Here is a 21443-nt window from a genome sequence, read left to right as displayed (position 1 = left end):
TGAAAATCCGATAAAGGACAATTATTGTAAAGGGAGCCACAAGCCTGATGTGAAAGGCCAAATTCATCCCCATCATAAAGAGGAGATCTGAAGAGGAGCCACATCAAGGCATGCCCTACTTGGGCTCGTCTATACATTAAGTCCTTTACCCTGGGAAGCAGCCATCCCAGGAGGAGGAAAAAACAGGCATCAGTTTTGGAATGCCATGGGTGCAGTGATACTTGGGGCTGTACTGTAAAGATGTGCATTGCTGCTTTAGGAGCTGGGCAAAGGAAAGAGACGTAGCGTGAAAGCTTTGCTCTCTTTTTTTCCCCTGCGATTACATGCAGTGGTAAGCCTGCTCTGAGGGTTAGCCAACATGAATTATCCTGCCTGCAGCACACATTGCAGCTGGAGGGCTGCGAGTCCACGCACCGCTCACCCTGCAGCAGCTCAGGCTTGTGCTTCTGCATCCCCGGGAAGCAATGTTATTTGTTTACTCTAGAGCAGTCAAGAGAGAATCATAAAGCTGTGCTGCACGTTTCGGTTTCACTTAATGCTTACAAACCTGAGCAGAGCTGGCGGGAGGATTTTCACAGAAACGTTTTGCTAAGGAAAAGTGTGATTTCCTTCTACAGGCATTTTCAACCCCCTCCCTATTAATGTGCTTGCTTTCTCCCAGCTAGAAACACGTGTCCTAAACCAGCACTTCGGTACTCTGGCAAATGAATGAATGATTCGACACAAAGGTCAACGCTGTTCAAAACACACGAAACAAATCAGTGAAATTTGCTGTGAGATGGAAATGAGCATTCCTTTCCTTTAGGACAGCCTGGAGGACTCGGCCTGCACCAGAAGCAGCCTGCAGCCCGTCATGGCTACTGCACATTCCCCAGGCAGAGAAGCAAATTGCAGCCCAAGGCTTACGCTCTTTTAAATAGGCAGGAATTACCAGTTCTGATCCCTGCAATCACTTCTATCGCTAACTGGTTTCACCCCTCGAGGGGACACACCCCCAAATTGTGCTGCTCTTATACCTTATGAGAACATACACCTCATATGAGTGGCACCCTAGGAGGTCAGACATCTAACAAGAAGTAGCAATACAATACCTCTGTGGTACTGCCTGTGCATTACTTATTTCAGCAATAGGGCTCCGATTCAAGCTCTGAAATAATGCTAAGGGATAAAGACATCAGAAGAAAATTCAGAGACACAAACTGCAGCAAGCAGATGTTCATAACAATAAAACCCTCGTAATTTTGCTTTCTTTCATTTGGCAAAACCTTGCTGCCCCGTGTTACATATATATGTATAAAACTCAGCAGGAAGAATAGCGTGTTTGCTCTGTAGGACTGTATTAGCAAAGGAAAACAAATAGACAGTTTCAGTTCCCAGGGTATGATTCAGTATTAAAAAAAAAGCCCAAACTATTAATAATATGTGCTCTTATAAACTAATGATTATTATCTTTAAGACTCAGAAAAACCTGATTACTTATGAACTTGAGTCATGATGTTGGCTCTGAGCATGACTTCCGTTCTAGAAACTGATGCAACTTTATGTTCGGAGTAGGAAAGCAGGTACTTCAGATTTACTGCTTATTATCTCCTCATGGCTATTTTTTCCACAAGAACATTTCTGTTTGATAGACAAAATAAAAAGCCAGATGTTTGTTTTCCTTCCCTCAGACAATACAAAAAAGCAGATGATTTTGTGCAAAGGCCTTCTATTAATGTGACTGTCTACATTCCTTCAATAACTGATGTATTGCCATGATTATGTATTTGATGTAAACAGGCTTCTGCAATGCAAAGCGGCTACTCAGAATGCAGAGCAAGGCAGGCAATTGATAAGACACAAAGGACTCCAATTCTGGTGTTCACTGATCTTGCTTAAGTATATAATCATTTGTTTTTCCATCTTAATGCAGTGTTTACTGTTATCCAACTGGAATGGGTTTTGTTCAGCGTTATTACAAAATAAAGCTGCATCTCATTTCCAAGTCAAATGCCCCGAAATTCAAGAAACGCGGAAACATATTTGACAATGAAAAAATCAAGCAGCCAAACCCCCCAGTTTCATAATTTCATTGCTTAAATCTAGCCCTACTCAGGCTTTTTCAGTGTTCACCTGAACACAGGCACTGAAAAAGCCCTTGTGGGTATGATTTTTTTGCTCATTACTTCACTTTTCTGCCTTGAAAGTGTGGATGTAGGAGCACAGAGAATTGGCAGAACACCTCCTGCTCCCGAGCACAGCCTCAGCAAGCACCACACAGCCAGGAGGGAGGCGCAGTAATCTGGGTGAGCAGTAGCTGTGCACCTCGAGTCTTCCCCCCTAGGATAGGTGGGAGAAGACATGGACAAACTCTCATTGTTCTCAAGATAGATTAGCTTAGGAAAAGTATTTGGAATATAAAGTCGGGTGTGAGACCTTTAAATTACACAACAGAAGTCATCTTAAAACCAAATGGAGTACCAAAAACTGCACATATGACTCTCCTTCTAACTCACCCAAATCACATGGTTTTGCAGTTTCCCTCATTGCTGTATTGCCTTGATCCTAAGGAAAGCTTTGGTCTATGCAAGTCTGGGAGAACAGCTCCTGGACACCTTGCCACAAATCTTAAATGCTGCTAGGGAGAGCTCACTGATACCTGCCTGAATATCCTGTATCACAGGGACATGAACTACTAAAAACCAAGTTATGGACTGAATAGCTCTTTGTCAAAATGCCGGATGCTACTGCACTCAGTTTCTTCTTGCTGCAAAGACCTTCATAAAAAAAAACTGACTTCTTGTTAAAGAAAAAAGAGGGATCAAGTTTCAGAGATATTAGGAAGTTATTTGAGATGCTAGAAACTGCAAACACAGTAAGATAAAACTATTAGCCTTAATAAATAGCTTGCTGCTGTGTCTGCAGGCTCAGACGATGGGCTGCTGAGCTCTCTGCCCATCAGTCAACTGCATGCCTAAGATCTAGGATGCATCTCATGAGAGGAGCAGATGGCCTATCCAAAAATGAACAACCCTCCCCCAACCAGAACCGACCCCACAAATGGCATTTCTTCTCATCTTGCATACTTAAACCGTGGAACTAATTGCCACAGAAGGCTGTGGATTTTAAAAATGCTTTCTTGAGATTGATGGCAAATTGAAAATCCATCAAGGGCTGCAAATCAAAGCCAGAGCTCTGGTTCAGGATGTTCTAGCTTTGTCTTTGGCTGCTCTAGCAGAAGGGACTCTGGGCTAGATGGACCTTTGGTTTCACTGAGTGTGATCAATCTGTGTTCCTACTTAAGGCAGCAAGAGTCAATACTATCAATTCATTGCTGTCAGAAAAGCATAATGCTCCCTTCATGTCTGTAGTCGCAGTGCTGCTCTTGCAGGCAGGATGCTGTTAAAGCCAATACCTCTTGTCCCCTTTGTTTCCTTTCATCCCTTGTTCCTGAGCTTCTTCAAGGGATTTAAAAGGAACTCAGGCTTTTACCAGGTGACAAAGGCTCAGCTACGTCCCTGTAGCTGCAAGCTGGAGCACGTGCGTGTAACAGGAATTGGTACGATCCTGCCTACTCATTTACAGGCTCTTGCTGAGCCCCTTAACTGGGAGCCTCATCACTGCCATGGCCATTCCCTGTGCATTACGAGCTCCTGGCAACAGGCTGAAGGTACCTGCAGTGAGCTCCTGTGCAAGCCAATTTACTACTGGCTGGTGTTTCATGGCAAAGACAGAGTGAAGCATCTGCAGAAAACAAAGATACTGCACTAGCAACCACTACTTGCTTGCAATAATGCCATTAAACAGATCACCGAGGCCCTGATGAAGATTTCATAATTTCCTTTCCAACAATAGTTATCTTTCTGGGACTCAATCTCTAGAATGTCTTCATCTGCTCCAGAGCAATGCCCTGCCTGAGGACGCTGACAGCAGGGCACTGGCCCAGGCAGCCAGCTCAGATGGGATGCAGTTAATGGTGCCTAATGGGAAACGCGGTGAGCACTCATGAGACCAATGCAGGGGTTTCTCTGCCACCGGGCCAGATGCCTGGGGAGGATGCTGAGCCCTAGGAAGCAGCAGACAGTGACACTCCCAAGCTGTCACTTGGCCTCCTTGCTTCCAGCTGTCAGAGATCTTGCCCTCCCAAAGCCTCGGAGGATTTACTTTAGGTCTTTGCCAGCAGCTTTCTGGAACTCCTGGAGCTCCCAGTGCTGTAGGATGAGGATTGAAACCGCTCAAATGCCACTCTGCCTGAATGAGGGCTCCCCTGGGGTGTTCTCAGACCATTAACCTTATTCCAAATGCCTAGTTTCCTCTGCCATCAAAACCCATCAGCCCGCACCCCCTTGCGTTGCTCCCAGCCTTCCCATGGCATTACAGGCACAGATCCATCTTATCTGGAGGAGAGGGCAGGAAATAAGGCCATCGTGGCTGAAATACCTTTTAAGATTGCCTAACACTGATAATAAATGTAAAAAGTAGCTGATGTAATGGATAAAATAACTTCCTGCAGGTCCCTGGAGACCGCATGCCGGATGTACAGTCAGGGAGCCGCACAGGAGAAGGGCAGCTGAACAGTCAGGGTAAAAGTCCCATTATTTAGCAACAAGGGTGATGAAGTGTGCTTCCTCCTATAAGCTGAAGATAAAAGATTACTGTGTTCTTAAATGTACTCCCCTGTGCCTCAACACTTCAAACACTGCTTCAGTTTTATGACGACCACCCCAGTGGGCATCCTGGCCCCCATCACAGGCTCCTTTTGCTCTCTTACAGCCCCCTCCATGTTGCCAGTGGTGTGACACCTGCTTCCCTAGGGCACTGATGGCTTCCAAAGTAAAAAGAATCAACCAACATACTTTTAGCTGGGGCCAGAGCAGGCAGAGGGAAGGAGCACAGGCACTGTTTGGTTGATATTTTGGGAACCTGAAAGCCACCACAGGGGCTTGTTCTTGTGCCCAAGGACTGTGATGAACCACATGGAAGGATGGGTAATTTTCAATTCTGTAGCTCTACAATGCACACAGCCCTCTTCTAGGCAAGCAGCCAGTCTCTAGGAGCTTATATTCATACGATAGGTAGAGGTAAAGAAACCTGACCTTGCTGTAAACACTGAAAAACGACGACTCAAAAATCAGAGCAGGGCAGAGTGCTGCTGTGCAGTACACTGTGTGTCCCAGGAGAAAAAAACAGAAGGATGGGTACTTCTTGGTAAAATAGAAATGGAGCTCCTGACCTGTAACACCAACCTGTGCTGAGACTTCTGTTTGCTACTTATATGTTTGTGTGAGCAGCTCTCCCTGCCTGCCAAGGAATGCCACAGAGCAATAAGCACGTCCAGCCACCCTCACCTTTTCCTTCTCTGAAGAAAAAAAATCAAGGTAATTGGGTTAATAGGTCAGCAGATGGTAAGATATTAATGGAAGCATAGTATTGAGAGCAAAGTGGCCGATCAAGGTGGAACATGACTCTGTGTTCTCTGGGAGGTTCAGCCAAGGACATTCTCTGTCCTTTCTCTGTACACAACTCTGCAGGCACAGCGAGGGCTGGGAGTAATGACAGGGCATTTAGTAAACTGCAACTTGTTAGATACGCCCCAGCAGGTGATTTGTAATAATCAGAAATCTCCGTGCGTCCAACGATGGGGTAAAATAGGAAACATCTGACAGCAAGGGATTATGAAGGACTAGAAGGAATGGCTTCAAGCTGCGCCAGGGAAGGTTCAAGCTGGACGTTAGGAAATACTACTGCTCTGAAAGGGTGGTCAAGCACTGGAATGGTCTGCCCAGAGAGGTGGTGGAGTCACCGACCCTGGAGGTGTTCAAGGAACGTTTGGATGTTGTGTTGAGGGACATGGTTTAGTGAGAACCATTGGTGGTGGGTGAATGGTTGGACTGGATGATCCTGTGGGTCTTTTCCAACCTTTGTGATTCTATGATTCTATAAAATATACCCAGTGTTACTGTGAGCGTGAGGATCAATTTGAACAGGGGTACCCATTTAACCAAAACAGTAACAACAAAGGTTTCCAGGTTTTGGTATTTCAGTTTTTGATAAAAAACAACTATTGGGTTCTTATCTGGGGAAGAATTAATGCAAAGGTAAGTAGAGCAGAAGCAATGTTACAATCACAAAGAAAAACTTGCTGTTACTGTAGGGAGCAGACAAGGAACATTAGCAGAATCCCAGCACCTCTTGCAGTATTTAAACAAACTTAATAAAAATGATTTATTTTGGAGGCTTGCTTGTAAGAGAAAAATAACAGCATTTCAGAAAAATAAGCAAATCAATGCCACTGTCGATACTCTAATGCCCTATTGATGTCTCATTTTCATCTTGGCTTGGCAGCTAAGAGATCTTTTAAAAAGTTTTGGGGATTGTATTTAACTCCTGTATTCATTTAGTTGGAAAAGTAAAGCTCTGATATTGTCAGCTGATATAAAGATGCATTAAAGGTGCTCACTAATGCAGAGGAGCTCATTAAAGAGGTTAAGACCAGAGGTATTCTGGGTGTAATGACCGTGCCCTGGGAGTTTGTGATCTTGAGGAAGATAGGCCTGGCAAAAATCAGTGTGGAGACCCTGATCTATGGGAGAACACAATTCTGGTTGTTTAAGGAATCACCAGATGAGATCCCTTGGGAAGCTGTCCTTAGTGACAGAGGAGCAGAGCAGAGCTGGCAGCTCCTTAAGGAAATCTTTCCCTTTCCCCCTTCCTGTCCTGTAGTACAGGAAAAGAAGCAGGGGAGGCAGGAAACCAGCATGGCTGGGCAAGGAGCTGCTGGTCAAACTGAGGGACAAAAAGGACATGAATGGGCAGAGGGAGCAGGGATGTGTTACCCAGGAAGAATACTGGGATGCTGTGCAGACATGCAGAGATGGGATCAGGAAAGCCAGGGCACAGATCAACAGCATTTAGTGAGGGATGTGAAAAATAACAAGAAGGGATTCTATAGGTACATCAGTCAGAAGAGACAGGCCAAAGAGAGTGTATTTCCTCTGATAAATGAGAAAGGAGAACTGGCTACAAGCAGACACGGAGAAGGCTGAGGTACTTAAAGAGTTCTTTGCCCGAGCCTTCACCATCAGCCAGGCTTCTCGTGTCTCATATCCCCAGACCTCACATCCTTAACCTCTTGGTAGAGCAAAATCCTTCCCAGCATAAAGCAGAGGTTTATGAGGTTGAGCTGCAAACAGTATTTTGGGCTGCATCAGAAGAGGGGTGGGCAGCACGGTAAGGTATGTGATTGTCCCTCTCTATTCTGCCCCCTACCTGTGGAACTTTTGGAACAGGTCCAGTGGAGGCAACAAAGATGATCTCACATAGAGAGGGCTGGAGAACCTCTCATACGGACAGGCTGAGGGAGCTGGGCTTACTGAGCCTTGGAGAATGCTCAAGCAAGACCTGACAGTGACCTACCAGTATTTAAAGAGAGTTTACAAGGAGGAGAGAAATCAACTTTTAACATGGGTAGACAGTGACAGGACAAAGCAGAATGGTTTTAAACAAAGAGGGGAGATGTATATTAGATGTCAGGGGAAATTTTTCAGTGAGAGGGCAGGTGAAGCCCTGGTATAGGCTGCCCACAGAAGCTGTGGATGTCCTATGTCTGAAGGTGCACGAGGCCAGGTTGGATGGGGTCCTGGGCAACCTGGTTTAGTGCCTGATTTAGTGGGTGATGACCCTTCCTGTGGGGGGAGTTGGAACCAGACGACCTCTGAGGAACCTTCCAACCCAAGCCATTCTATGTTTCTATGATTTCCATATGCATTACTTCTTATGCCACTTGTCTCTCACCACATCACAGTTTCCTCTGCACCTACATAGCACGGAAAACTTCTTTTGACTCTAGTACACACAGCTACAGCTAAGGTATTTCACCTATCGTGAATTATCAGCACACGAAACATGCCAGAGATTTCAGGAAGGTAAATAGAGGACAGGCGCTTTCTGTAACAGCAGGAATACAACTACACAGGAGCCTGCAGAGCTGGAGATACAAATGGAAAGCAGCATAAAAACCTCTTGAAAGATGTGCTGCTACGTCCCATGAGGGACTAGCACTGCTTTACTCATTTTCAGATCATCACAAAGGTAACAAAAAATGTATGTATGTTACAGTAGGAGCTGAAATGTCATTATAATTGTCACCATGGCAGAGCACTTTGTCCATGACCTGAGGGCCAGCATTTCTTCTTCACCTTGTTCACCACAGACATTGAGAAAATAACGCATTTTGTAAACCCTCTGTTTTACTCTTTACAAATGAGGAAGCAAGGCAGAGGAAGCCCTGTGCTGGGGCTGCCTTGGCCAGGAGCTACTGCCCCAGGTCTCACCCCTGGGCCAGCCCTCCACCACGGCTGGAAGCAGGGAAACTCTCCCAGTCCCCACACCTTTTCAATATGCCATGCAGGCAAGTAATTAAAACCAGCTGCCAAGACATCCTCATCTCTTCTGACATGCTGTCACCCTGCTATAGCTTTGCTTGCTTACACGTTTCATTTTGGCTTAACTAAAGACACAAAAAACCATCTATAGGGCAAACGCATGTTCTAGGGGATTTATAAATCATCATGATTGAAGTTGATAAACATGATTGAAGATGATAAACTAAGTGAAAAACAAATCATCATTTTCAAAGATAGCACAGATGAACAAACTAAGCTTTGTTTTCATAAACCTCTTTTGCCTCCCCACCATCTGCCTCAGCCACACTGAACTAGCTACCTCTGGTGGTAAACACCTTAAAAACACACCTTTCAAAGGCAACAGCCTAGAAAGAAAGCAGAAAAGTATTAAAACAAGCAAGCTGCCAATTTTCATCTTGATTTTTGGAAAACATCTCAGAGAGAAGCGTGTAATGTGTTTGTGAAAGTTTAAATCAAAGCATAGCCTCTATGTTTCTGTTACTCTTTTTCAGTACTATGTGACCTCAGCATGTTTATTAATGTTAATATAAATATATAAATATTTTTAGAGCACCCAGCCAAAGGCTTGCCCAACCAGGCATACTCTCCACTGATTCTTCTGCTCTTGCCATCCCTGAGAGATCTGCAGAGCTTTTAAAAGTCCTCTCCTCCAGAAAGCAAAGCACTCATCAGAAAATCCCACTTGTTGGACATCATCTCTGGACACATTGGTTTCTAGCTCAAGCCAAAGTGTTACAAACCAAATTATCAGTACTGCCTTCAGAATCCCTCCTCTGTTCACCAAGGCAGGCTCCCACACTGTATCTTCAAAACAGCAGCCCTCTGCCACGTGCCATTACTACTTTGTCCTAAGACCTGGGGCTGGTTTCCTAACTTGATAACCTGACTTCCAAACTTGATAATCCTTCCACCCAGAATCTGAGGTTACAATTCTACCCAAATACATGATGTAAAAAAATAACGTAATAGTAGGGAAGTAGTGGCTCAAACTGCTGCTCTTTGGGGTTGGCCAATGGGAAATCATTTCCAGTTTGCTCTCCTGTCCTTTTTAATTCCTCTATTGTTCTCACCAGGACCGTCCAATGCAGGCTGAAACACATTTTCTATCTATGCAGCATAGCACAGATGATGCTCCTGTTCAGGAATTCAGCTGTGATACCACCAAAGCAGCACAACATAACTATTAGCCAGTTTTAGTAAAAAGTAAATTGGCCATAAGGTTGCACTGAGTTCTTTTTCATTGCCTATTTGAATGAATTCTGTTATTTCCCTGTTGATACAAATAATTATTGTAAATGGCACTAAGTTATTTTTTTCAATTAAGAAAATATCACGAGAAGTAACTGATTGTGAGTAATTGCAAAGGACATACTGGTAAACTGTAAATTATACATCTGCAATCTCAGATTTAATAAGCCAGGAAGGTAAGATAGCAGTGTAATAGTTGGGAGCCCTGAGTATTATAAGGTGATGGGGCTGATAATTTCATGACTTCTTTTGTTCCTGCCAGCATGAAATGGAATACTGTGAAGTAATGTCTACCATCTGGTGCAAGTGAGAGAAACAGAATAACGTATATCAGCACTGGATTTCTATGGCAGTATAAATATTTCTAGCAGAGATTAGACAATATTTTGTTATCCATCTTCCTTCTGTGCTGCAATATGCAGAATCAACACTGCAGCTATTACTTTATACTGCCCAGAAAGAAATGCCTTTAGCTGCTATTACATCCTCCATAGGTGAAATCACAACATGCGACCTAACAGTTCAGTAGATCAAACTCATTATATATTGAAAATTCAAATACACACAGACAAGTATTTTCTAGAAATTCACTAATTCACTAAAGGTGATGTTGCGTGTTGCTACAATTATTTCGGGGTGCAAGGTATTTTATTTCCCATATCCGGTCTTCAAAAGATGGAAGGTTTGCCTGTTCTTGCTTTTAGAATTAAAGGAAGTTACCAAAATAAGAGCATATATTGAGCAACTGTATTATTTTAAAATTAATGCATAGATTTTTGGAGGCAAGACAAGCTTTGTGCTGGACAGATCTTGCTGGCTACCAGAAGTGACAGAAAATTAGGGCTTCAAGCATTCTGGCTTCTTTTTGGAAGATTTAAGAGGGAGCGAACACATCATCACAGTATCCAGAAGACCAACAGCTTGCACGCAGAGATAAGAACTCAGTGAGATGAAACATTTGTTGGCTAAGACTAATGGGTGCCCCATGCTCCTGCCTAAAGCATGCTTTCCTATTCTTATTCTTATCCTTCCCTATAGAAATAAAGTGTATTTTTATAATCTGTTGAATATGGATTTGTAGTTGTTATTCATTTAGTTGATCCAAGTCATCCCCAAAGGAAATTGTTTATATAAAGCAGGTCACACATACACACAATTACCAGCTCCACCAAAATCCTACATACACAATAAGACAATTTGAAACACACCACCACTGCCCTGCCTTCAACTGTCAACCCCATCTCCATTAGGCTGTAATAATGTCCTTGACATCCATGAGAAATATGCCCAAATTGCAAAATGTCAAACTGCAAAATATCAAGCATTTCAGATCTTCAAATGTATGATCAGGAATGGCGCCAAGACAAACTATTTTCTTATGCCTACAAACAAGGCGAGATCCACATTTGGCCACTGAGTTGAAGGAATCCTATTCCCTCATCAAGGCACAGCCTCGTTGCAATATATGGCACTAAGTGACAAAGCACAACTTGAAAGGCTTAACACCACTTCCAATGTAATTCTAGGCTATTTCCAGATTGCAAGAGCCCTCTGAGGACTACAGAAGTCCTTGGAAAATTATCTCAAACTAATTGCTACATCATAAGGAGCACTTACCATTGCAGTGCTTTTTCTCCAAACCAATCTCCTTTTCCTAAAGTACGGAGAAAGACTGGATCCTCACTGGGGGAATCTTCACGAGTGACGTTCACCTGTTGAAAAGCCAAAACCCCCAGCATTTAGAAAACTTTTCATTAATGAATAAAGCCTATTTGTTCAGAGAGGGGTTAGTCATCTCCCACATCCCTCAGGAAATGATCCAGTGCATATCTTCTCTGGGAATCAAGTAATTCTCCAGGCCTGCACTCTTCCCTTAGCATCAGCAAACAATTACTAATTCTCCATAAGCCAGTCTCAAACCATCCAAGAAAATGAATAGTTATTTTCCACTAAGATATCTACCACTCCTGGAAAAACTCAGTACTTGTGTGTGTATTCAAAGGTTTTAAGCTCTAAACATGGAGTTGGCTGCACAAGCACTGCCATTGGCCATGTGGAGTCAAAAGCGCAGACAGATTCCAAATATTTTATGTGCATAAGACAGACACATGGCATAGGTTTCTGTTAGCTTTGTTCCACATGATTTCTTGCATTGCTAAGTTCACTTAAGGGAGAAAAAAAAATCTACGTTTAGCCATAACTGAAATGAAACAGTTTGGAGCATTATGGACTGAAGAATGGCAGCTCCTTTGCTTTTCATCATGTCCTGAATTCAGAAAGGAGATAATTGCAGCTACAGCAAAAATCACACGTTAAAGGAAAATACCATCTTATTTTTATTTTTTATTTTTGCAGTGAAAGAAAAGCAATTAGTGCTGATGAAACAGAGACTTTTACCCACTGTAATATGTTGGGTGGCATATAACCCAGTGTGTGCCCAAGTATGAGAAGACACTGCAACAACAGGCAGATGGCTTCACTCTGGAGTAGTAACACCCTATTATGGGGGGTCCTTTTTATTTTCTGAAAAAATATCAGAAGAAAAACAGTAATTGATCATCTAAACACGCTTCTACTTTGTATTATCTCTGTAAGTGGCCCTGGCTCCCCAAGCCAGAATGGGCTGTAAATCCCAGCAGCCGTGTGATGACAAAGCCCCAGCACACCAGTAGGAGCTGAGGATGGCATGGGATACTCTCCTCAGTAACAAGACTTCATGTAAGATGTGTGTTATGGATCTAATGGCTCTCTTTGAGAAATATTTTCTCCTTTTCATCTAACTTTTATTAGAGGGAACTCATGTTTCTTATGGTATATCCAAGTAGGTGAACTACAGCAATCAGGGTGCAGTGGGGATCATCTCCCCTGCCATTAACCAGCTATAAATCTGGTTGTCCATGTTCTGTTTATAGTCAGTAGAACAGCATTTCCAAAGTCTGAGCTATCCAAAATTCAGGTTAGATGAGCAACCTATGAGAATACTTCATCTCACTTCTCCATTTCAGGCTGCTCATTTGCTTTAATCAGAGCTTTTGGATATGCAGATTCACAGAGTCAAAGTCTGGGACTTCAGACACTACCCTTCTGATTTACAGACATCCTAGTTTAGTTGCACTGCCCTGCACCTTTTCTTGCAAGAGTGGTAGAACAGAGGGCTTGAGTCATTGGAGAGCACTGAGTACAAACTACATTTAACACAGTGGAGATCAGATGAGAGTAGAGAGAGCCTAACAAATGAGCCAGGAAGATTTGTAGCTGACGAAAAACAAATTTGGACAAACAAAGGCAACTTTAATGTGTATTTAAGCTCCTTCTCCATGACCTCTGCTGATCCTAAGAAATGAATGCTAAGGGATTACCAGAGTATAATTTCTACACAGCTCAATGTGATGACACATCTGAACACTGACAGGAACACTGACAGTACCACTGACGAACCTGCACGATATAGTATCTAATTGGTGTTACACCACTGCTATTAAAGGGAAAATGGTGTACAATGGCACAGCATGACACACACACAGCCCCTTGGTAAAAGAAGTATGCTAAACAGGAAAGAGTAGCAGCAGGCAGCAACCAGAAGGGATCAAACTGTTTTCATCAACTGTATTATTTAAGAGATTTCTGCACATAGGCTGCTTTGAACAAAAGTTGATTTCTATTCACTTGGGCTTGAGGAAATACACTCTAATAAACATGAGAAATAGTTCCCCAGACATTTTTGCAGTGTTAAAGGCACCTGAGCTGCTGCACCTTCCCAGTTCTGCAAGAAGCTGCTTGCTGATCACAGGCAGACTCCAACAGGGGAATGTGGATGGCTTAAATTAGTAGCCACATGCCCCACACAGCTAAATGACAACAGAAGCCAGATCGAGTGCGGTGGATGGAGCTGAGGGAGAAAAAAGGGAAAAGGCTTTTGCTATGAAGAGAAATATCTACGAAGCACAGGTTGGAAGAAAAAACGTTGAGCTCAGAAATTTAAAAAATATCACTTAACTTGACTGTCACTACAGAAGCTCTAGCATAAAAGGCAGGAGAGAGCTTCCAGAAGTAGCTTTCGCTGCTAGAACATGATGCTGCTGAATGCAGGAAGTACATATGAGATCCCAGTTACACAAGATGGAGCCAGCCTTTTTTTCTGGCTTACTAAGCCTGCTGGGTCTGCTTTCAGCATAGGCATGAGGGTCATGTCTCTGCCTCAGAAAGTCCCAGTCAGCATACACTGATATGATTATTCTGTGTTTGATTGCTACTTATTCTATGTTTCACTGCCAGTGCACTACTCTCCTATCCTGGGCTGTATCCTTTGCACAGAGAAGTTCTCATATCACTGCGTAGCTCACATGTCCAAATACAGACATTTAAATTAAACACTCTCCCACTTCCATCCTTCCTCAGTCACCAGTATCTCTTCTGCAATTCAGTGAGGTTGGAAGAAAAAACTAGGCTGAATTTAACCGTCCCTGTGGGAACTTCTGTCAAGACATCGAGATCCAGCTGAGGCTCTGGGAATTTCTCAGCAAGCCTGTGTGCATTGCTTTGAACTCCCTTTTCTGGCCATCAGCTGATACACGAAGATAAAAACAGCAGTGGCCTGGGAGATAAAAGCCAAGGAACTTCTCTAGGGGAATTAGAGAGCTCTGGAGCAATGGCCAAGGACATGGGGACCAGCTGCTTTTCTTCTCCATCCTGCTGGTGAGCTGCAAGGGCATGAGGAGGAGTGGACAGACCAGGCAGGTCAACTACTGGTTACCTAACTGGTGTCCACAACAGAGATTTGAATTTTGCTACCAAGAGACTCTGAGGACTGAGGACTGCTAGGAAGGGATGGAGCCATCAGATCAAGTTGGTCAAAAGCATCCTCACCAACAGGCTGGTCTGTGTACCAAGGAGGACTTTCAACACTTGCTGGGAAAGGGAGGTGCGTCAGACATGGTCTGAGCAGAAAGGATTTTTAGTGTATGTCATAGTTGTCCTTATCTCGGAAGAAGATGAAACCTACTCAAAAGGGCAAGAAAATACTGTCAAATTTGCACCTCTACAGCTCATTACTAGCTTCATTTCAGCAACCTGCTGTGATCCTCTTATTCACCTGAAAAAGACCATATTTTTTTCTTCTGACAAAGATTAGCTCCCAGAGATAGAGGGAAGGATGGTGAAAATTACTTCTAATATGTGAGAGCTAACAGTTAGTAAAACACACACACTCTTCCTCTCTGGATGACACAGGTTTGTTTTTGCTGTCTTTAATTATGCAAGGACTTTATTAACATCTGCTTTGGTGCAAACATCAAACCCACGAACCAGGAGGCTGGAGTTGGCCTGCTTTCAAGTATATTCACCCATTTGTGTTTACTTTTCATGTATCACATGTGATCTGCAGTGGGAAATCACTGTGTATTCCCTTAAATATCTCTCTCCTGTTACGTAGAAAGAAGCCAAATGTTTTTCAAGTGTAACAGCATTATGCCAGCTTAAAAAAAAAAAAAAAAAAAGTCAAGAGGAAGGAAAAAGTTGGATCTATAAAATCCCACCAGGATTTTATGTGAAAAGAGGTCAAAAAGCAAATTTTCCCTCTGAGCAGTGGAGCAGCAAAACCTTGACCTTTTCTTAGTTCCCCAAAGAGAAAGCTGAGACTACTTCGGGTTCCTATTATTTAATTTGGAAGAGCTATAAAGTGATAGTCATGGGAATGAACTCTGGAAGTCAGCCTTCCAAGAGGGACAGTCAGCAAAGAAAAGTTGACTACTGCAGGGTATACTGGGAAAAAGGAAAAAAAGAAAAAGGCTATGGGATAAAGAAGCCTACAGGGACTCCGAGAAGAGTAAGGAAACATCCATCATCAAATAAAAAAGCAAAAATGAAAAGAGAGACAAAGCAGGGAGATACAAAGCAGGGATTCAAGGCCAGGCTGGATGTGGCTCTGGGCAGCCTGGTTGGTGGTTGGCGACCCTGCACATAGCAGGGGGGTTGTGAAACCTGATGATCATTGTGGTCCTTTTCAACCTAGGCCAGTCTAGGATTCCATGATACACATGGCATGCAGAAACTGAGCTAGCTGCTTGGGGTGGCACAGAACTCCCCAGTGCAGATAACCCATTCAAGAAAAAAGAAAGAGCTTTTTGGTCTTTTACCGAGACTTAATAGCTCTTTTCAAACCCCAAAGTGTTCATGGTGAACACGTGTAAAACAGCATGAGATCCATTCTTTTTTTCCCTTCAGGCCACTCTTCCCTACTGATACAATGCCAGGAAGTTTAATTAAATGCCAAGTGTTGCAACATTTGTGCCTTGGGGTAGGGAAAGAAAGCACTGGCTTGGCACTGAATTTTAAGAGCACATCATGACCATCGTGCTTTCCTTAGAAGAGTGTCAACTTACCTTTCCTTTGCTGATTATAAAGAAGGTGTCCCCTCGAGCACCCTGTCGGATAATATACTCCCCACTTTCATAGTGTGTCTGTAAAAAAAATATTAAAAACAATAAAAAAAAAATGAACAAGAACAAACATAATCAGAGACTGTTATTCAGTTGATAATGTGGCAGTTCTGCAAGATAACACTTAGGGAGGCATAGTCCTGGACTGATTTTATCTGAGTTTGACATTGGTTGTGATTTAAGAATTGCCGTATGTCCAGGAATGTAATAATTAAAAAGAAGCCATTTGTGGCTTGCCCATTTTTCTTATTACTGTGCTGGTGCCAGCTTTTGCCCACATGAATTATCTTCACAGCCTAAATCCACTGATACTTAGCAAACCTGACACAGGCATTTTTTGACAGAGAATACAGGACATGAATTAAACTGCAATATTTATTTATTTTGTGCTTTAGGTATTTTCCCAGCATTGTGAGCAAAGACAAATAATTTTTGCTCTTTTCCCATTATTTCATTATTTTAACCAGCCAACCAGCCTTTTTTTTTTTTTTTTTTTTTAATGTTATGGAATATTTATTGCTGAATGCCATGCCTTATCAGAGCTTGCATACAAACTTAATAGGATAGCTGCATCCTTTGCATTACCCCATCAAAATCAATATGCATTTATACATCACCAAAAATAAAGACTCCATAGAAATATTTGGCATCTCCCCCACACTAGCATGATGCTCTGCACCCTGCAAACTCAACAAACATCACTTCAGTAGTAAGCAGCTGCAGGGATATGCAAAGACCTCGCATCTTCCCTAAACCTCCTGCTGGTAAAACAAATGCTGCAGTTTAATCAAGCTTATGCAGAGAGTGCAGACATGGCTGTGGGTATCAGCTCCGCTGCACCCCAGCACTGATCTGTGCCAAACCTACCCCAAAATACAGCATGCATTGAGCTCTGGTGTGGATGCTGGATATTGTTTGAAGCTACAGCGAGTACAAAACCCCAGAAAAGACTGCCAGATCTTTTAAACCCAAAGTATGTATAAATAGCAGCATGGATTTGAGCTAAGAAAGAGGAATTAATCAGAATGCTACAATTCAGTTAAAGATTTCTATCCCAATGGTATTTTATCGACCTGTGTTTATCTATTTTTTACACTCCAATTTCTTGGTGCCACTTAAAGACTGATAACAGGCTCCAACATGAAAACACACAAAGGCACATAGTGAAGTATCTGTTGCATCTGATAGAAATGACTCCTTGCTTTGGAAGCACTGGGCATATGGTGATATTAATGAAAGATAAGTCTCTTAAGAAAACATATCTAAGTGAACTATATTATGCAATGAATTAGGCTCGTACTTAAAAACATGTGCACAATACTGAGGAAAAAAATATTGGGGTGAAGGAAACCAGAACATTCAAGGAAGACATTAGCAAACAATACCTTTAGGCTTTTCAGAATGAAATGATTGAAAAAATCAAGTCCACTATCTGAGTCACAAATGCTTTCAGAAAGCACTTTGGAAAGAGCTTGGCTTGCCCTGCCCCTGCTGGGCTCCAACAATCACACTACTACTCCTGTTCCAAGTTCTAGAATGAGAGGAGGAAGGAAAGCCTGAGAGGAGGCCATGGAACACTGTGGACACAAACTCAGAGTTCTATTTCTTCCCTGGGGTTTCTGCTTGCAGACTTTGAGGATGTACACCTTTGAGCACCCAAACTAAGGGTCCTTGAAAGGGTCTGATTTTATGAGGTGCTGGGACTGTGGCTTCTTAAGTGGCATTTCATATGCACCCCAAAACCTCTATGTATTGCTAAAGGCTGAAAACACCTATATAGTATCTCCAATACAGCTTTTGATTTTACTACACATAACACATTCAACACAGCAAAGCCTTCTTCCTCAGGCCAGCCCTGTTTCTTGCTCTTCATCACTTCATCAGCACTGAGCAGCTGGTGCAGCTGTGACTCACGTCCTGCAGACGCGTGCGATTCCCACGCTTGAGTCCTCCCAGCCCTCCCTCTCAGGCTTCGAGGGATCCCAACCTGCCTCTGATGATTCAGCACCTCTTTCCTACCTTATCTTCTTTTTCCTGGGCTCTTAGCTCACTCAAATCACTGCAAGCCCTTCTCTCCACATTCAAGCCATTTTCCCCCAGCGCTTCGTTTAGCTCCCAGTCATGCAGAGCTTTCATTTCGCTTGACCTCCTCCTTGGCACATCTCCCTGAGCCATTCCTTTGGTCCATGTCTTCATCTTTAGGTATTTCAAGCCCATTTCTTTGATGACTAATACCACTGTGCTTCTTTTTGCTTGAATCAACCTGCCTCCAACAACACTCCCATCTTCTTACACTCTCTCCTTCTCTAACACAAAGCCACTCATCTGTGTGCATTGCCCTTCTAACCAAATTACTTCTGTCCATTTAGACTGAAAGCACTGTGCGAAGTAAGAAAAGTGCAGAAGTGCTCACATATGGCACATGCAAATAAAGATAATCACAAGCCTCTTGCTTTTAGCTGGCCACTTAAAGGTAGCAGGGTGTTCTCAGGTATACACAGTACCACTGTGTATCCTGTGCAAAAAGCAGTTTGGCATGTGTGTTGCATAAATTCATGGCATAGCTTTCAGCATCACAAGCTCCATTGCACCCAGAGAAAACCACTGAGAGCAATGTGAGAAAACAAGGATTTCTGAGAGCCTTGCAGTAGCATGGTGGCACATGCAGAAGAGCAGTATTTGAATTAAGATCACAAGGAAGGAGGTCAACAAGCATGCCTTTACTAACCTTACATTGACCTCATCACTACTCCTGCACTTGCAAGATGCAATGCAATGGCTGAGCTCCAGCAAGCTGTTAAAAGCTGGACTCCACCAAAGGGCACCCTTCTGATGGAGGATACAGCCACCAGGGGGTAACTCCTTAAACTCCAGCTTCAAAGCTCCATATAACTGGTTAAAGAACTCCCAGTTTGCGTTTAAAATAGTTAATAAATATTTCCAGTCGCCTTTGCCACCAGCAAATAAGTAGAAATGTGAGCAGTGAAACACCTTGTATTTAGGTTTAGTGCTTGTATTTCTTGATTTTTTTTTACTTTCTCTCAAGGGACCCTGAAGAGAGCCAGGAGTTCTGTTGTGAATATTGCATTTTCACAGGCAATACAAAAGCTCAGTGACAAAAGCTAATGTTATATCTTAGCTGTATTCCACTGAAACCCAAGAGTCGCAGAAGTTCACGAGGATTCTTCTGAAGACACAGAAGCTCCTCCAGTCCACAACAAAATTGAAGCAAAACACAAAAATAAATTCCTAGCTGGAAGAGTTGACCAGACCATATCAACCATTCTAACATTTTCTTCTTTTGAGCCAGAAAACAGAGCAGAAGGTCCAGAATATATGTGGAAAGGGGAAAGCCCCAGGAGAAACACAGGTTGCAGAAAAACAGCCGTGCAAGCTGCCAAAGCCCAGATAGCCAGGTGGAAAAGCCAGTAGTTACAAGGTGTGTGTGCAGGGAGAAAAGGGTTACAAGGCAAATCACTGAGGCTTGGCATCAAAGACTGAGAGTCACTGCTCAGGAAAATGACAGCGATAAAGCTGAGAAATTACTGCTAGGAGCAGTACTAGCAAGCCATAGACGTGTGCTTTAGAAGCTCTGGCAAATGGGGATAAAGGCTTGCTTCAATTAAATATAAATGCTGCAACACCTAGAGAGTTTGTCGTGCTAGCAAGAGTGTTGTTTTACCGGGTAACACCAGGCCCTTGAGGTACTCCTCAACAGGGCATGAACTGCTTTATCACCTCTTGAATGAGAGGTCCTAAGCACCTGACCAAATGCTTCAGAGTAAAAAGTCCCCAAACACCACTAATTCTGCTGGAAAACATAGGTGCCAGAGGGAGAACTATTGTGTCAGTTGAAGGGATCTGCCTCAGCCTTGTAACGCTTCATTTCCCTATAAACTCAGATCAGTTAGGGGGGACCACATTCTCCTTCCCAGTACAGAGATGCCCATGGGAATGAGTTTGCTCTGTGGAACGCTAACAACCTTGTGTCTTGTGTGTGCCTCAGAGGATAGTTAGTGTCTGAAAGTAGGCTTCTTCCTGAGAAAAGAAGGGATAAAATCTGTTTTCTGCTTTTCAGCAAGCAGAAAACTTGAGAACTAAGAGTTTCCTTAAAAACAACCAACCAACCCACAAAGACCAAACTCTTCCATTAATACTTTGATTTTAGTTTGACCCCCACGTGGTTTAACTCCTAGGAGCATTTCAGTCCCTCTGTTCCCCAGTAAGGAGAGGAGCTATGGACGCTGCACTTCCAACTTTTAAGGTTCCCTAGTTTTGCAATGAAGCAGAACTCTTAGCTCAAAGCCACTCGATTGCCTTCACAGAAAGAATGTGTCAGAAGAGAAAAAACAAGGCTAAGGAAAGAAGCAGCTGCAATTAGTTTTCTCAGGGAATGAACAGGTCCTAAACTTGAAGGTTTTAATAGGAAAGAAACTCAATATATATATATATATATATATATATATATATATATATATATAGGCAAGAGAAAGTCACATATACTCTACATTAACTCAAATTCCTATTAAATTTACTTCATGCATGCCAAGGCAGAACTGACAGGAGCAGGGTGAAGTGAAAAATAAAATTAGAGAGCCAGCCCAATTAGCACATCAAAGTCACCAGAGCATTTCTCGGGTGCCCTATGCCAGCCCAATGTCACGCAGCACTGCCAGCACTTCAGAGCAGCCCACTTTCTGACCTCTCAACCTTTATGACTCTGACTTTTTTTTATTTCTCCTGCAGATTTTGCACAACAACAACCTGTTAAATCCGGAATCCTTGCTAGGGTAACTGCCAGCTTCTGGTTGCTTATATAGTATTGAGAAAGAGGTTCCAGGATTAGGTACACGACTCACACTACCCCTTATTTTTAACAATATCCAGGAATTTATCAAACACCTATGATTAATCCAAAATATGTACGTAAATCATTCAGAAGCTAGATTGATAGCTGTTTCTTCCTAATCTAATAGGTTTCTTACAGATAACAGCACACTACGCAACATCTGTAACAAAAAGGCATGCATAATCATTGATTTTCCATTGTATCTTCATTTCCTCACAGATTTGTTTTCCTCACAGTTCAAGGGAATCCATGGATTCACCTAAACAATTTTGGGATGGGTAAGATCTCACCCTCAGGATACACAGCCCATCTCAGCAAACCTTTACATTCACGCTCTGCAGTCACACGTTAGTCAGGCTGAGAGGACAGGATTAAACAGCACTGTTCATACACTAGGAGTCCGTGTATGGCTTTGGACAGAATGAAACGGCAGCAGTTTAAAAAGGGTTCTGAGCTAGACCATGCATCTAGGTCTGTATTTCAGCCTTACAAGGTTTAACCAGG

At 42.9% G+C, this 21443-nt stretch overlaps 1 protein-coding gene across 3 annotated transcripts in view; it reads right to left on the bottom strand.

Annotated features, from left to right (window-relative positions):
* Positions 1–21443, bottom strand: part of PRKG1 (protein kinase, cGMP-dependent, type I) — a 390857-nt gene that overhangs the window by 96784 nt on the left and 272630 nt on the right. For all 3 annotated transcript variants that reach the window (XM_003641459.6, XM_046943176.1, XM_015278706.4), the window contains exons 6-7: positions 16034–16111; positions 11271–11365 (exon numbers count right to left, since the gene is read on the bottom strand). In XM_003641459.6, coding sequence (XP_003641507.2) covers positions 11271–11365; positions 16034–16111 — 173 coding nt within the window. The remainder of the gene's footprint in view (positions 1–11270; positions 11366–16033; positions 16112–21443) is intronic.

The sequence above is a fragment of the Gallus gallus genome, chromosome 6, assembly GCF_016699485.2.
Source record: "Gallus gallus isolate bGalGal1 chromosome 6, bGalGal1.mat.broiler.GRCg7b, whole genome shotgun sequence".
Classification (NCBI taxonomy): Eukaryota; Metazoa; Chordata; class Aves; order Galliformes; family Phasianidae; genus Gallus; species Gallus gallus.
The sequence above is the reverse complement of the archived record's forward strand: the minus strand, read 5'-3'. Positions and strand labels throughout refer to the sequence as shown.